Source organism: Tachyglossus aculeatus, chromosome 7 (assembly GCF_015852505.1).
Source record: "Tachyglossus aculeatus isolate mTacAcu1 chromosome 7, mTacAcu1.pri, whole genome shotgun sequence".
Taxonomy (NCBI): Eukaryota; Metazoa; Chordata; class Mammalia; order Monotremata; family Tachyglossidae; genus Tachyglossus; species Tachyglossus aculeatus.
This window is the reverse complement of record NC_052072.1, coordinates 20,799,302-20,817,270: the sequence shown is the minus strand read 5'-3', so window position 1 is coordinate 20,817,270 and position 17,969 is coordinate 20,799,302. Positions and strand designations below refer to the sequence as shown.

The window sequence follows — 17,969 nt, the reverse complement described above, 5'->3', positions numbered from 1 at the left end:
TTCCACGGCTGAGGACGGGCTCCCACAGCCACCTCTGGTCTCCCCCTCGTCAGGCGGATGGGTGCCCACAGTTGTGGTCTCCCCCTTGTCAGATGGATGGGTGCCCACACCCAACTCTGCTCGCCTCCTCATCAGGTGGATGAGTGCCGACAGCCAGCTCTGCTCTCCCTCTCGTCAGGCGGATGGGTGCCCACAACCAGCACTACTCGCCTCGTCATCAGGCGGATGGGCACCGACAGCCAGCTCTGCTCGCCCCCTCATCAGGGGGATGGGCGCCCACAACCAGTTCCGGTCTCCCCCTCATCAGGCGGATGGGCGCCCACAACCAGTCCTGCTCTCCTTCTCGTCAGGCGGACAGACTCTCCCAGTCAACGCTGGTCTCCCCCTCGTCAGGCAGACGGTGTCCACAGTCAGCTCTACTATCCCTTTTGTCAGGAGGATGGGCTCCCACAACCAACTCTGGTCTCCCCTTTGTTAGGGAGATGGGCTCCCCCAGCCTGCTCTGGTGTCCCCCTCATCAGGCAGACGGGCTCACGCAGCCAGCACTGTTCTCCCCATTGTCACCCCAGCAGTGACAGACAGACTCAACAGGACTTGAGGAGACTTGCATTTTCCCCCCTGCCCCCTAATCCAGAGTGGGCAGGGAGCCCAACCAGGAGCTCCAGCTAAGACCATCCCCATCACCCCTTCCCCATCACCCCTCCACCTGTTCCCCCTGCTCCCATCCCTTTCCACCCCTCCTCCCACCAGCATCAGCAGCACGCTCCTCCCCCCACCCCACATGCTTCCATCCCCCAGCTTGTAACTCCACTTTGAGTCCCCTAAGATGTGGGGATGGAGTCAGTCCACATACACAGCAACCCAGAGACCCCTCTCAGCCACCAGCTGGCTTTGCACTAAGAAATATCTGCTCACTTCCACCCCCACTTGGCTGTCATCGCCCCCTCCAGCTCCCCCAAAGGAGCCTGAGCCAACCAGCCAGGGGGTCTTCTCAGATCTGTGTGCCACCCACCCCATACTGTGAAAAACTCTGCCAGACCCCTCACCCAGTCTGTGCTGATGCCCCCACCCCCTTCCCCCAGCTTGGCCAGCCCGGTGGGAGACGAGGGGCTGTCCTGAGGGCAGCCCAGATGGGGAGAGGGTCGGGGAGCAGGGATTGTCTGGTGGGGGGCGGGGCAGACATGCAGTTGGACCCCTTCAGTTAGCCTTACCAGCGGTGAGTGGCAGCTGAATTTCCTTCCATCCCCCTGGGACCCAGGCTCAGGCCCAGCCCCTCTCCTCCCACCCTTGATCGGGGGTCTGGAAGTATGACCTGAAGGGTCAGTGTAAGCATCTCCCTCCACCCCACTGTCTACCACCCCCCTCCACCCCTCACCCCCTACCAGCTTTCTGGCTCTGGCCCTGTCTGCAGGAGATGAGACCCCTACTCCTCCTCTCGACATCCAGTCGGGAGGTAGAGGGTGACCCCTGACAAGGGGAATGGGTGACAGAAGAAGGACCCTCAAACCCTCAGCATCCTGCTCCCATCACCTCCTGCTCTGCCCTCTCTCCGGGTAACCCCTCCCCATCCCGGGACCCCTGGTTACCAATGACCAAAGACCTTTCTTATGCTAGAAGCAGAAACCAAAACTTTTTGTTTCTTCCTTTGTTTGTGTTTCCCCTCCCTTTCTGCGGTCCCATCCTGCCCTTCCCCAAGACTGCCCCAGGCACCCTTTCCATTAATTTATTGTTTAAACCAAAGTTTACAGCTGTTGGGGGTTGGGGATGGGGAAAGGGGAGGAAAAAGGACCCTCAAAGCCCCCAGCTCCTTACTGTGGAACTCCAGGTGACCCAGAGCCCTCCCTTCAGCTCTCGCTTTCCTCCCCCAATCCCCACCCTTGCACCCTCAAACCCAGGCCGGGATGTGGGGCCCAGGGAGACAGGTTTCCCTTCTCTAATCCTGACGGGGGTCCCTGGGGCTGCATCCTCTGGGCACACAGTGGGTGATGGACCCCACCTCGGTTAGACTGGGGTTTCTCTGGGCAGCTGCTGCCATCGCTGCCCAGCCTGGTTCTGCTTCCCTGAGTCCAGGCCCAGTGCTTCCCCTCCATCAAACCTCCAGTCCAGGGTTCCAGCCTCATACCATCTGTCTCGGAGGGCAGGAGCCACTGGAGCCCTGGGCTGGTCAGAGGACTTATTCCAGGTCAAGCACCAACACTGCCCCCCAACTTCCCCCCCCCCCCAAAACACACACACACACACACACTCTGGCCCCTCCTTGGCCACCATTTTCTGTCTTTGAATTGGGCATGGTGACAAATCTCATGGGCCCTGGCTGAGAGTGGGCAGAAGGTCTCTCAGCCCCCCACTCCCAAACAATCAATAGCATATATTGAGAGCTTACTCTGTGCAGAGAGGTGGTAGACAGGGTCCCTGCCCTCAGGGACCTTACATTCTAGCATCTCCCTTCCCCCTCATTTCCTCTCAGTGCACCCTTCTCCCCTGCCCACCTCACCCCAACAATTAAAAACCCTGCACGGTCAACTTCCGGCCAGCCAAGCACCAGGGCAATGCATGGAGGTCCAGGGACCTAGGGGGCAGGGTTTTGGGGAGAGGAGGGCAGCGGGAGAGGTGTCTTTACCCAGGGCCAACAAAGGAGACTAGATGGGAGATCTTGTGCATAGTCAAGCACACATCTGTCACAATGGGTCAGGCACACACTCACTGGCTTACATGTACACATGCAGCATCAGGTACTCACGATGCCTCAGAGTATTGGGCACACAATGCCATCAAAAGCAGCCATGTTCAGGCACATAGTGTTGGACATAGGGTCTCACTCATTCACACTTCTCCACAAAGTGATATACTGTGCTACTCAGTGTTAGGTACATAAACCTATAGGGTCATACTCATTCATGCACTTGTGTACATGCAGTGGTATGCATGTACAGATACATAACAGGATGTGGGTATGCCCCATAGTGTCACCACACACTGGACAGGCAAGGTGGACACAGACACTGCGGTGACCCCTGCCCCCCCCCTCCACCAACACCAATAATACACATGGTTTTTCTGGCTGGAGTGCCCTTGAAGGGGCTAGGAAAGGAATAGAGGGCGTGTTTCTGGGAAGAAATAGTAAATAGTCGCAGAGTGGAAGGTTTTGGGGTCAGGTTGAGGGTGGAGAAAGGTTCAGAGCAGGAGAATGGACATAAGAACATTTTTTTTTTTTTGGTCTCCTCTACCCCCAGCCTTACCCTTCTCTGCTTCTCTCTCTCTCTCCCTTTCTGTCCCTGACTGCCTCTCTCTACTGCTCGGTCTCTGTCTCCTCCTCCCTCTCTCCCTTTCTCCCTCTTTCCCTCTCCCTCTCTTTCTCTCCCTCTCCCTCCCATTTCCTGTTTCTCTGACATACTAGAGGCCTCTCATGAGGCTCAGAGTGCAGCATTTTCTATTCTTTTGTCATCTTCCAATTCCATTGTGGAGGGAGGGTCTGGGATCTCAATGGGGCCATTTCTCTATCCGGAGTGACAAACCAGCCCTTCCTGGACAGTTCCCAGCACAGACCCTTCCCACAGCCCCTCAGCTCAGCCCCCAGTGGAAAGGCTGGACTCCCCACCTCAGTTTGAATCTCTAGGCTAAGAGGATCTCAGGGTACCAGGGCACTTTCTGGCCACTGGAGATCTCACAGTCCTTGACTCTTGAGGGAACTTGAGGGACCCCTGTGTACTCCAGTGGTTCAGACCACAGGGATCAGCAGAAAGATCAGCCAGTCTGACCGTGGCTTTTGGGTCTTAAGGTGGATCAACTACCCCAGAGGATTCTGATGGGTTGGTGGGGGGGGGGGGGCGTGAGTCAAGGGTCCTGGTCAATTAATCAATCAGTGGCATTATTGAGTTCTTACTGTGTGCAGAGAACTGTACCAAGTGTTTGGGAGAGTACAATACAAGAGAGTTGGGAGACAGGTTCCCTGCCCATAATGAGAACCCTAAGGGGGAAAGCCCAGAATCATCCAAGACTTGGGAAGCCCCCAGTACAGAAGTCATCCTAGCCTAGTTTAGGCTCTTCTCAAGCACCAGCAAACTAAATTGAACCCCTCCAAGTCCTGCGCAACCCCCCCCTCCAACTTCCAGGGACAAGTATTCCTTAGTTCTGGACCACATGGCATGGTGGTATCTGGAATTGGGCCCTGGGGAAGTCAGAAACATTGCCAACCACTCATGCGTTTGCAGACACGTACACACCTGTGCATCTGCAGGGGCATACTTGGGTGTCCATGCAACGGGCATGCATGGGTGGAATCATGTGTACACAAGAGAGGATGGTTGGGAACATGGGTGTCAGTGTGCCCAGTACCAGCTGACACCATGATACAATGCAGATAAACTACTGGGCTTCCAGGTAGGCTTCAGGAGTCACAAAGCATGTGAGCCAAAGTCCTCTCTTTCCCAGGCCTCCAGTCCCAGCCTCCTTGCTCTTGGGCCAGCCAGGAACTCCCCGGGACCACTTGAGGTCTAGTGGCTGGTGAGGGTTGGATCCACTGTGGGCCAAGCAGTGGGAGATCTACCCACCCAGGGCCCAGGCCCTGGGCAACGGGCTCTCCATCCTCCCAAGTCTCAGGACGATGGGGCTAGTCACTATCCCTTTCCCTATGCACCCCTCCCAAGTCTTCCAATTTACTCCCCACCCCACCGCGGAGGAGGACAGTTATCCCAGGTGAGCAGAGATACTTGGGAGCAATGGTCAGGACAGAGGAAAGAGGGTGGGACCCAGGGCACTGGCTATGAGTGCTTGGGTAGAGCCCTGCCTTGTGTGGGCACCCCTGGGGAGCCAGGGAGTGGGTGCTGAATCTCAGTCTGGCCCAAATCTCATCCCAAACTTCAGCACCTCCTATTGGCAGGATTCCAAGGACACCTACTCCTTTGTCGAGGTGTCTTTCCTCTACCCCCTCTTTTCTGCTCCCCAGTGGCTCCTCAGCCTCAGAGCTGTGCCCTCTCTCCTCCCCTTTCCATGACACGTGGTCAGTACCCCGTCCTGGGTAGGTTGGGGGAGTGGGGGGTGGATCGAGGCCCTGCCCACCCCTGACAGCCTGCGCCCCCCTCACCCCTGCCCTGTCCCCATGCTGTATAAAGGAATAGCCTTGCTGTGTGTTTGTACTCACTCCTGCGGCTGAGTGACAGCCAGCAGTCTGACCTGTACAGTAGCTGTAGATGCATGTAACCTGTATGGACAATGGAATTATAAATTGGAATAAAGTGAATTACCTCGGCCACCGACACTGCTTCCTTTCCACTTGGGAACCCCCCCCTTCTCCCATCCTCCCCATTAGTCAGCCTCCCCCAAACTTTCCCCTGAGCTGTTAAGGTCTGTCTGAGATCATTCTGTCCATCCCCCTGCCTCCGGATAAGGAGATGGCCTGGCTTCCCTCTCTCCCTAACCCTGCGTCTTCTCATCCTCCAACAAGCTAATCTCAATTCCACCTACAACTTTCAGAGCCCTGAGGAGGAAGCCCTGAGGTATTCAGATGTAGAACAAAATGAGAGGCAGGAGCCAAGGAGCCACTGAGGCAAAGACAGTGAAACTAAAAGGCTCAGAATGAGAGACAGCAGAGACAGTGTTAGAAGAAATGTCATCAGAGATAAACAGAGGAAGGAGAGCAGCAGTTGAAAGGTTGAAAATTAAACTACGGTTCCAGCTAGGGGTGAGGAAGTCAGCAGTGGGACACACACACACACACACACACACACACACACACACACACACACACACACACACACACACACACACACACACACACACACACACACCACCAACACCACCCACCTCACTGATACAACCTGTGGTTGCTGAAGTTCAAATACTCCAGCCAGCTCTCAGAACAGTGTTCCTGTAGGGAAATGAAGTTGTAGAAGATACTTTTAACAGGTAGTGGAAAAAGTTGAAGGAATTCTAGAAGCAGCATGGCCTAGGGAGAGAGCTCAGGCCTGAGAGTCAGAGGATCTGGGTTCCAGTCCTGTTCTCCCACATGTCCGCTGTGTGACCTTGATCAAGTCACTCAACTTCTCTGTGCTTCAGTTACCTCATCTGTGGAGATTATAACAGCGAGTCACACCTGGAACATGGACTATACCCAGCCTGATTAGTTTGTATCTACCCCAGCACTTAGTAGAGTGCCTGGCACATAGTTAGTGCTTAATAAATACTATAATAATAATTTAAAAAACCTCCTGGATGGGAGGTTATGGGTGTTGAATAAACAGAAGAGGCAAGGAAAGTAGCCAGCATTCAATCAGGAGATCCATGGGTAGGGTGACCCCAGGGAAGGAGATGCAAAAGAGTAAAAAGATTTGGGACACTGAGGGTGGTCTCTACCCAGTCTAGGGTTGGTGAGGGCATTGGATGTGTTATCGAAGACCTAGAAGGAGAGGATGCTGGGAGCTATGGGGAGATTTCAGTGGAGACTCCTGACTGCCTTTCTGCCAGGGCTGGGAGTCTCCTGTCAAGAAGGGATCATGGGATGGAATGTGAGGGTGGGCAGACTGGAGCCAGTCCAGCACCTTTGCTTTACATGGTGTCTTTCCAGGACACTGGCCCCTCACTGGTCAGCCTCCCGAAAAGAACAGAGCCAGATGGCTTCTTGGTAGACACGGGCCTTGGGCATCATCCCTGCACTTGTCCAGCCTTGGTCCCCACACCCTCTCTCCTTCAAATGTCCAGTGACCAATCTCTCTGAACAACAGTTCAGAACTAGGAAAGGGATGTTTCACTGGCCAGTGGTGTGAAATAAAGGTCCCTGGACTTTACTGAAACTCCGGCCTGGCTAGCTGGACCCCATCAAAAGCTGGGTTGGCCAACCTTCTCCACTGACCCTCTGCTGTCCTGCCACCTACAAGACTTTACTACACTGACCCTCTAGGAAGCAGCATGGCATAGTGGTTAGAGCACTGGCCTGGGAATCAGGAGGTCATGGGTTCTAATTCTGGCTCACCACTTGTCTGCTCTGTGGCCTTGGGTAAATCACTTCACTTCTCGGTGCCTCAGTTAACTCATCTGTAAAATGAGGACTAAGGCTATGAGCCCCATGCAGGACAGGGACTGTGTCCAGCCCAATTTGCTTGTATCTACCCCAGCCCTTTGTACAATGCCTGGCACATAGCACTTAACAAATACCACAATTATGATTAATTATTATTACCAGCCCACCCCTTGCCACACCCCCCCCAACACTTCAATGACCCTCCTCTGGGCCCAAAACCCAAACCCCCCCAGCCTCTACAGTAAGACAAAACCTTTAAGGTTTTCCCAGCCACCCCAAGAGCACTGCAGTTGAACAGTATTTGACTCTGCCCTTTTCTCCAGAAACCTCACCTTTGCCCACAGGAGGTTCTCAATAAATACCATTGATTGATTTGTCAGTTGGTCTTTTAAGAATGGGGAAATAGTCCCTTTATAAGCACTCTGCTCTTTATGATCAAGATACAGTCTTAGGGACCCTATAATAATAATAACAATAATAATAATAATAATAGTATTTGTTAAGCACTTACTAAGGGGAAGACACTGTTCTAAGCACTGGGTTGGACATAATGCCTATGCTTATTCTGAAGGTCTTGGGCTTTCCTGTAATCATTTCAATCAGTTGATGGCTTTTATTGATCCTTTGTTTTGTGCAGAGCACTGGACTAAGTGCTTGGAATAATAATAAATAATAAATAATAATTAAAGAGATGGAAGAGTTCAGTACAACAGAGTTGGTTGGCACATTTCCTACCCACAAGGAGCTTGCAGACTACAGGGGGAGACAGACATGAAAGTGAGTTAGGGAGAGAGGAAATCGTATCTCTGAATATTTATAGAGTTCTGGTTTAATTTTTAACTTGTAAATCTGTCGCTGTGTACTTATTTGGGCAGCTGTGTCTGGCAAAATCACCCTTTTCTGTTCCATTTAATATTAACTTTATACTCCAATCTGGACTACTTCCACTGTTTTTATATTTCTTCTGTAATCCCTAGCATTTATTAATTATGGAAACTTATTAAATTGCTCTTTTATTTTTCCCCCCTGGAGTTAATGCTACATTCCTTTGGACATGTCCTCCTGAATTGTGGCCTTTCTGCTTCTCCATTTTCTAGCTGGTGTCCAACTTTCCTACTCTTCAGATGACTCTTCATAGTTGCATCATTTTCACACCTTTCCTCTGACAAATTAGATACACTTGTGCTCTCCCAATTAGCTCACTTTGCATGATCACCTCTTTATTTTCAGATTATTTTGCTACACCAAAATAATTCAAGACTGGAATATTATTTCCAGGATATAAGCTGAGTATTATCTCTGAATATTTATAGAGTTCTGGTTTATTTTTAATCTATTATAAACCTGTTGCTGTGTAATATTTACTTGGGCAACTGTGTCTAGCAAAATCTCCACTTCAGTTTCAGTTACTATTAGCTTTATACTCCAACCTGGACTACTTCTACTGGTTTTTGAATTTTTCTTCTGGGCACTTTTAAAATATTCAGTTGTCCTCTTTCTTGTCCACTGTAGATTACTAAAGTGGGCTACTGTCATTTTTAGCCAGTCATACCTGCTGCTTCTCTTGGTTCTTGGATTTCTTGTGTTATGACAAATGAATGCAAAGTGATCTTATCAATTGCAGTGAAAAACACATTTTTTGAAGTTCAAGACATCTTTGCACCTGATGGCTTCTGTGACATATTTTGCAATTCAATATCATTTCTGATCTTACTCTATTTTCCTATTTTTCCACCTAAACCAAATTCTAGATGTTCTCTGCTCCCTGACCTTACATTAAAGTTATCGTGGATGTTACTGCTTTAAGAACTTGACATATTTTCATGGTTTTGTTGCAAGCCAGTTCATACACTTCCTGTTAGGTCCATGTATTTCATTTCAGTCACTATTTGACCTCCAATGATAGAATCTACTAAAATTCCAAAAGTTCAGGTTTGACTAAAATTCATTAGCACAGCTAGATGGATTGAAGAAGTCCTATCTCTTATTTGATATCTTAGATGAAACTTAAATTGTTCAATTGTTCCATTAATCTTTAGTAAACAGAAGTCCTGAAATCTCAGGATTACCAAATTATAATTATTCTTTCCAGGCTCTGATAGATTATAGCTATTAAAATTGAGACAGTTTCTTTCCCTGCTCAATTTAGAAAAATTGTAGCCTTCTGAGAGGCTATTTGAGATTAAGTCCGTTTGGTCTCAGGGACAAGCCCAACTCTTAAATTCATTCATTCGATCATATTTATTAAGCGCTTACTGTGTGCAGAGCGCTTTACTAAGTGCTTGGGAAAGTACAATGCAACAATGAACAGTGACATTCCCTGTCCACAATGAGCTAACAGTCTAGAGGGGAGGAAAAAGACATTAATACAAATAAATAAAATTACAGATTTTACAAAATGCTGTGTGGATTGCGGTGCAGGGGAAGACCAAAGGGAGCCAGTCAGGGTGACACAGAAGACAGTGGGAGATGAGAAAAGTGGGGCTTAGTCTGGGAAAGCCTCTTGAAGGAGGTATGCCTTTAATAAGGCTTTGAAAGGGGGAAGAGTAATTGTCTGTTGGATTTGAGGAGAGAGGGTCTGCCAGGCCAGAGGCAAGATGTAGGCCAGGGGTCGGCAGCGAGACAGTTGAGATCGTGGCTCAGTGAGATGGTTAGCAATACAGGAGCAAAATTTCCAGTCCTGAGCAGTACTGATTGTCAATTTTAAATTGCTAAATCATTTTAACCAAGTCTAAATGGCCATCTTTCCTTTGCTCCACCTGCCCCAGACTATATTCCCCCTTTAATTTGCACTTGAAGATGCCATTGTTGGTTATCTCCATGGAGAATCAAAACCAGTCGCTGCATACCTTATTAAATATAAATAAATGATTTGTTTATACACTGAAGCAATGTGGCTTAGTGGAAAGAGTACCAGCCTGGGTTTCAAAAGACTCCAGGCTCTGCCATGGGCTTGATGGGTGAGTTTGGGCAAGTCACTTCACTTCTCTGTGCCTCATTTATCCTTTTTCTGTAAATCAATCTATCAATGGTATTTATTGAGTGGTAAGTGTAAGGGTTTGCAGAGCACTTGAGAGAAAGTACAATTCACCAAAGTCAGTAAACACATTCCCTACCTATGAAGAGCTTACATTCTAGATGGGGAGACAAACCTTGAAATAAATCATGGATAAGGGAAATGGCAGAGCATAAGGACAGTTACATAAGTGCTGTGGAGCTGAGGGTGTGATGAACAGCAAGTGGTAAAAGGGTAATAATAATAATGATGACATTTTTTAAGCTCTTACTATGTGCAAAGCACAGATCTAAATGCATAGAGAAGCAGCATGGCCTAGTGAATAGGCACAGGCCTGGGAGTCAGAAGGACCTGGGTTCTAATCCTGATTCTACCACATGTTCTAGTTATCGTCCCATATCCCTCCTACCATTCCTTTCCAAACTCCTTGAACGAGTTGTCTACACGCGCTGCCTAGAATTCCTCAACAACAACTCTCTCCTCGACCCCCTCCAGTCTGGCTTCCGTCCCCTTCATTCCACGGAAACTGCGCTCTCAAAGGTCACCAATGACCTCCTGCTTGCCAAATCCAATGGCTCATACTCTGTCCTAATCCTCCTCGACCTCTCAGCTGCCTTTGACACTGTGGACCACCCCCTTCTCCTCCACACGTTATCTGACCTTGGCTTCACAGACTCCGTCCTCTCCTGGTTCTCCTCTTATCTCTCCGGTCGTTCTTTCTCAGTCTCTTTTGCAGGCTCCTCCTCCCCCTCCCATCCTCTTACGGTGGGGGTTCCCCAAGGTTCAGTGCTTGGTCCCCTTCTGTTCTCAATATACACTCACTCCCTTGGTGACCTCATTCGCTCCCACGGCTTCAACTATCATCTCTACGCTGATGACACCCAGATCTACATCTCTGCCCCTGCTCTCTCCCCCTCCCTCCAGGCTCGCATCTCCTCCTGCCTTCAGGACATCTCCATCTGGATGTCCGCCCGCCACCTAAAGCTCAACATGTCGAAGACTGAGCTCCTTGTCTTCCCTCCCAAACCTTGTCCTCTCCCTGACTTTCCCATCTCTGTTGACGGCACTACCATCCTTCCCGTCTCACAAGCCCGCAACCTTGGTGTCATCCTCGACTCTGCTCTCTCATTCACCCCTCACATCCAAGCCGTCACCAAAACCTGCCGGTCTCAGCTCCGCAACATTGCCAAGATCCGCCCTTTCCTCTCCATCCAAACTGCTACCCTGCTCATTCAAGCTCTCATCCTATCCCGTCTGGACTACTGCACTAGCCTTCTCTCTGATCTCCCATCCTCGTGTCTCTCTCCACTTCAATCCATACTTCATGCTGCTGCCCGGATTATCTTTGTCCAGAAACGCTCTGGACATATTACTCCCCTCCTCAAAAACCTCCAATGGCTACCGATCAATCTGCGCATCAGGCAGAAACTCCTCACCCTGGGCTTCAAGGCTGTCCATCACCTCGCCCCCTCTTACCTCACCTCCCTTCTCTCCTTCTACTGCCCAGCCCGCACCCTCCGCTCCTCCACCACTAATCTCCTCACTGTACCTCGCTCTCGCCTGTCCCGCCATCGACCCCCGGCCCACGTCATCCCCCGGGCCTGGAATGCCCTCCCTCTGCCCATCCGCCAAGCTAGCTCTCTTCCTCCCTTCAAGGCCCTGCTGAGAGCTCACCTCCTCCAGGAGGCCTTCCCAGACTGAGCCCCTTCTTTCCTCTCCCCCTCGTCCCCCTCTCCATCCCCCCGTCTTACCTCCTTCCCTTCCCCACAGCACCTGTATATATGTATATATGGTTGTACATATTTATTACTCTATTTATTTATTTATTTATTTATTTTACTTGTACATTTCTATCCTACTTATTTTATTTTGTTGGTATGTTTGGTTCTGTTCTCTGTCTCCCCCTTTTAGACTGTGAGCCCACTGTTGGGTAGGGACTGTCTCTATGTGATGCCAATTTGTACTTCCCAAGCGCTTAGTACAGTGCTCTGCACATAGTAAGCGCTCAATAAATACGATTGATTGATTGATTGATTGATGTCTGCTGTGTGAACTTGAACAAGTCACTTCACTTCTCTGTGCCTCAGTAACCTCATCTGTAAAATGGGGATTAAGAGTGTGAGCCCTTTGTGGGACAGGGACTGCATCCAACCTGATTAATTTATGTCTACTCCAGTGCTTAGAACAGTTCTTGGCACAAAGTAAGCTCTTAAGTACCATTATTATTATTATAATTAGTGATCAAATGGGAGAGCAATTAAAGGAAATGAGGGATTAGGGAAACCCTCTTGGAAATGTGATTTTATTAGGGCTTGAAAGGTAGGAAGAGTGGAGGTTTGTCAGATATGAAAAAGGAGATAGTTCCAGGTCAGAAGGAGGACAGGGGCAAGGGTTCTGCAGCAAGATAGACAAGATCGAAGTACAGTGAGTAGGTTGGTGCTAGAAGAGGGGCCGGGATGTAGTAGGAAATCAGTAAGGTAAGGTAGGAGGGGTGAGCTGATTGAGTGATGAGTAATGAACCAGAGCCCACCTGTTCTGATAGGTCGGACTTTTGACCATTCAAATGAACACATTTGATTTTCTAAGACTCCAACAGAAGTTGATTGAGAAAACTTGGTTGGAGAAGCGATGTGGCCTAATGGAAAGAGCACAGGCCTGGGATTCAGAGGGCCTGGATTCTAATCCCTGCTCTGCCACTTACTGTTTTTTGACCTTGAGCAAGTCACTTAGCCTCTCTGTGCCTTGGATTCCTCATCTGTAAAGTGGAGATTAAATACCTGTTTTCCAGCCCACCTAGACTGCAAGCCCCATGCGGGGCCAAGGTTAACTGAACCACAACCCAGCCCTCATACTTTGCTCCTCTAATGCCAACCTACTCATGGTAACTCAATCTACTCTATCTCGTTGCTGTGCCTTTGCCCATATTCTCCCTCTGGCTTGGAATGGCCTCCACCTTCATATATGACAGAACACCATTCTCCGCACTTTCAAAACCTTACTGAAGTCACATCTTCTCCAAGAGACCTTCCCTGACTAAGCCCCTATTCCACTACTTCCTCTCCTTTCTGTGTCACCCTTGCACTTGGAGCTGTACCCTTTAAATGCTTGATATTCACCCCACACTCAGCCCACAGCACTTATGTACATACCTGTAATTTATTTTAATACCTGTCTTCCCCTCTAGTCTATAAGCTAGTTTATAGTAGCTCTGTTATATAGCTCTGTTTCTGCCCACTCTGTTGTATTGTTCTCTCTCAAGCACTTAGGACAGTGCTCTGCACACAGTAATTGCTCAATAAATACCACTGATTAATTATCTTGCATCTACCCCAGGGCTGAATGAAGTGCCTGTTGCAAAATAAACACTTAACAAATATGATCATATTACTGTTATTAATATTACTTTTGAGTAATGCTATGATTGGGTGAAATTTGATGAGTTATCACCAGGGTTAGTAGATTGAGGAGTCACTTAGAAATCACCTAGGGATCCCCTTCTTGATTTGATCCTTATTAAAAGGAAAAATGGAGTTATGAATCTAAAGGTGCTTCCTTAGTACATCTAGTTCAGGGCACCACAAGGAAATCAAACAATCAGTTGTAACTATGGAGCACTTACACTGTGCAGAGCTCTGTACTTAACATTCAGAAGGGTACAATAGAGTTAGCAGGCAAAATCCCTCCTCCCAACAAGCTTACAATCTAATGGGAAAATAATATACTAGATTTAACTCTGAATAATGGACAGTATCTGGTGCAAGAGGTATGTGTGAGAGAGTCACTCTGAAATAGAGATCATGACCCTATCAAATTTAACATTCTTGTTGGGGAGAGATAATAAGAATAAGAATAACAAGTTTTAGAAAAGACTAGGATAAATTAATGAACCAGGCCACCTGGGAAAGAGCACAGATCTGGTAGTCTGGGGAATCTGGGTTCTAATCCTGACTCCATCACTTGTCCTGCTGTATGACCTAGGACAAGTCACTTCGCATCCCTGGGCTTCTGTTCCCTCATCTGTAAAATGGGGATTAAATATTTGTTCTCTCTCCATAGGCTGTGAGCCGCATCGGGGGCAAGGACTATATCTGACTTGATTATCTTGACTCTACCTCAGTGCTTAGTACGGTGCTTGGAAAATAGTAAATGCTTAATAAATGCCATAATTAATTAGGGGCAAACTGAAAGGAAAAGCTAAGAAACACATAACCCACAAGGAAACTGAAGGCTGTTCAAAAACACCTTATTAGAGATGCAGATAAAATGTGTGCCCCAGAACAACAGAAAAATCATGCTTGAAGCCCTGTCTAGCTAACTGGGCAAGTTAAAGAGATTATAATAGAGAAAAGTCATTCAATCATTCATTCAATTGTATTTATTGAGCACATACTGTGTGCAAAGCACTGGACTAAGCACTTGGAAGAGTACAATATAACAATAAACAGATATAGTCCCTGTCCACGATGAGCTAATTTTTCTATAATGGATGCATTTATGGATGAAGAGGTGAGAATGGACAGGCTGGGAAAAAAATTCAGAGAGATTCCCACCCTCATTGTATTTTGGTATCTGACAAAAGAACTGAAGAAAATTATCAATCAATCAAGCAATCACATTTATTAAGCAACTGAGCATTTGGGAGAATACAATATAACAGAGTTGGTAGACCTGTTTCTCTGCAGTGAGCTTACAGTTTAGAGGTAGAGACAGACATCATTATAAATAAACAAATTTCAGATTAAGCAATCAATCATATTTATTAAGCACTTACTATGTGCAGAGAACTGTACCAAGAACTTGGAAATACAACAATTTCCAATTACAATAAAACAGAATTAGCAATTATAATACAGCAGACTTAGCAGACATGATCCCTGTCCATGACAAGCTTGCCGTCTAGTGGGGGAGACAGACATTAGTATAAATAAATAATTTATAATATACAATTTAAAGATACAAACATAAGTGCTGTGGCGATGTGGGTGGGGTGAATATCAAATGTCCAAAGGTCACTCACAGATTGAAATGGATAGACTACAAAGAAGGGAGATCAAGCTAGGGAAAAGAGGGCTTAATCAGGGCAGACCCTTGTAGGAGATGTGATCTTAGTAATGCTTTGAAGGTGAAGAGAGTGGTGGTCTGACGTATATGGAAAGGTGGGGGGAGTGTCAGACCAGAGGAAGGACATGGGAAAGGGGTCAGCAATGAGATAGATGAGACTGGGGCACAATGAGCAAGCTGGCTCTAGAGGAACAGAGTGTGCAGGCTGGGCTGTAGTAGATCAGTGAAGTGAGGTAGGAAGGGGTAAGCCAACTGAGTGCTTTAAAGCCAATGGTAAGGAGTTTCTGTCTGATGCAAAGGTGGATGGGCAGCCAATAGAGGTTCTTAAGGAGTGCAGAAACATCGTCCGAATGTTTCGTTGATAAATTATTCATGCAGCAGAATGAAGTATGGATTGGAGCAGGGAGAAACAGGAGACTGGGAGGTCAGTGAGGAGTCAGATGCAGTAGTCAAGGAGGGATAGGATAAGTGCTTGACTCAGCAGTAAACACTTGTTTTGGAAACGTACAAAAGTGCTGTGGAGCTGAGGGAGGAGTGAATAAACGGTGCAAATCCAAATACAATGACGACCCAAAAGGGAGTGGGATAAAAGGAATGAGAGCCTAAGCGGGGAAGGACTCTTGGAGGAGATGTGTTTTTAATTATGGCACATAAACAGGACGTTTTGCACTAAATCTCAAGATGTTGCAAATCTTAATGTTGTCCTCCCAAATAATTAGTGAAACTCTTGGCAAGAGCAATGGCCTATCATTGCAAATGGCCACTGTCCTCCACAGTTGGTCAAGCAATGAATCAATCAATCAGTCCTTTTTATTGAACATTCAACGTGAGCAGAGCACTGTACTAAACACTTGGGAGAATACAATCTCCATGGAAGAGTAAAATCCCCATCTATAAGAAGGGCTCCAGAGATGACCCTGTGTTAATAGGTCAGTATGTCTCACATGTTGGCAATTTTTATTCTTGGTAGAATATATAAACGAGCTTAGGATATGTGAGTGCTTTGACTTCTCGATGAATGGAGTCGGGGACGACATGGTTTCTGTAAAGGAAACTCAGGCTTCTTCACTCACTAATCTATCGAACTTCTTTAAAATTGTAGACTAGGTGTGGAGGCAAGAACGAGAAGACATAATATATTTAGATTTTCGAAAGGTCTCAGGTAAGGTGTCACACCAGAGACTTAAAGAAAAAAAAAGCTGAGGAATGATGGGATTGGAGAGAATGGTTTATCATGGATAGAAGACTAGTTTAAAAGAAGGAAGAAAGGGTAGAGATTAAACAGCCACTTTCTTACATAGAAAGTGTGAATAGTGAGTGTCCCCCTGGGACCAATTTTATTCAACCTTCTCATAAATGATCCAGAAGAGAGAGTGTACAGTGGAAACTCCAAACTGCAGACGATACGGTTCTATTACAAAATACTTCTTATTCTTTGCCCAGCTGTAGGACAATTTCTGCTTTCAAAGTCACACATCCAGGCTATTTTTAATTCTATCCCTCCCGGAGTGATAAACAATTCATGAATGGGTGTGCTGTTGGGGAGGGGCTCTCCTGATTTCACCTGCTCTGCCCTTTGTAGTTTTGTGTGGGTTTCCTGTGACTAAAGATTGGGTATGGGGGTGCTGTTGGTAGAGCACTTAGTTTTTGTGGTGCTCCGTGGCTCTTCCCTGCTTCAGGGAAGACCAGAGAAATGCTTTCTTCTAGCCTGATGATCATCCAGGAGACAGGAAGAGATCTGATAATAGAGGACAGTGAAAAGTAGAGAAGCTTTTCCCATTTTTCCCTTAAAAATTGATTCAAAGCAATCAATTAGAGAAGCAGCTTGGTCTAGTGGATAGGCTATGGGCCTGGGAGCCAGAAGGACCTGGGTTCTAATCCTGGCTCTGCCACTTGTCTACTTTATGACCTTGGGCAAGTCACTTCACTTCTCTGTGCCCCAGTTACCTTGTCTGTAAATTAGGGATTAGGACAGTGATCCTCATGTGGGACAGGACTGTGTCCAGCCCAATTTGCTTGAATCTACCCCAGGGCTTAGGACAGTAAGCACTTAACAAATGCCGTTTAGTATAGTAAGCACTTTACAAATGCCAAAATAATAATAATAATAATTGCAATAATTATTATTAATGATTCAAAAGGTAAAGCTGCAAAGGCCCCACTTCTAAAGGAAGGTTAGACGTCAAACTAGAAAATAGTACTCAGTGAATGCATTTAAGTGCTGATGACACTAATGCCTGGTTTGTGGTCGACCTGTGGGCTGGATTCCTAAGGTCTTCCTTCCCCTTTTTTAGAGAAGGACATATTATTGCCTTTTTCTGACCTCCAAGCATTCTCTGGACTAATATAGGGATTGGTCCTGACCTGGAATTTTTTTGATATTTTTATCATGTCCAGTGAGCCAGGCACTGTGCTAAGTGCTGGGGTAGACACAAGAGAGTTAAATCAGACTGGAAAAGCAGCAGCATGGCTTAGCGGAAAGAGCATGGGCTTGGGAGTCAGAGGTTGTGGCTTCTAATCCCATCTCCGCCACTTGTCAGCTATGTGACTTTGGGCAAGTCACTTAACTTCTCTATGACTCAGTTACCTCATCTGTAAAATGGAGATTAAAACTGTGAGCCCCACGTGGAACAACTTGATTGCCTTGTATCTACCCCAGCACTTAGAACAGTGCTTGGCCCATAGTAAGTGCTTAACAAATACCATAATTAGTAGTAGTAGTAGTAGTAGTAGTAGTAGTAGTAGTAGTAGTAGTAGTAATAGTAGTAGTAGTAGTAGTAGTAGTAGTAGCATGGCCTAGTGGAAGGAGCACAGGCCTGAGAGTCAGAGGACCTGGATTCTAATCCCAGCTCTGTCCCTTGTCTGCTGTGTGACCTT

At 47.4% G+C, this 17,969-nt stretch overlaps 1 protein-coding gene across 1 annotated transcript in view; it reads left to right on the top strand.

Moving 5' to 3' along the window:
* The window catches only part of FOXP4 (forkhead box P4), a 47,443-nt gene extending 45,799 nt beyond the window's left edge, over positions 1-1,644 (top strand). Inside the window, 1 exon segment of the mRNA XM_038749078.1 lies at positions 136-1,644. Within this exon segment, the coding sequence (XP_038605006.1) occupies positions 136-478 (343 nt within the window). The 3' untranslated portion in view covers positions 479-1,644.
* The last annotated feature ends 16,325 nt before the right edge of the window (positions 1,645-17,969 follow it).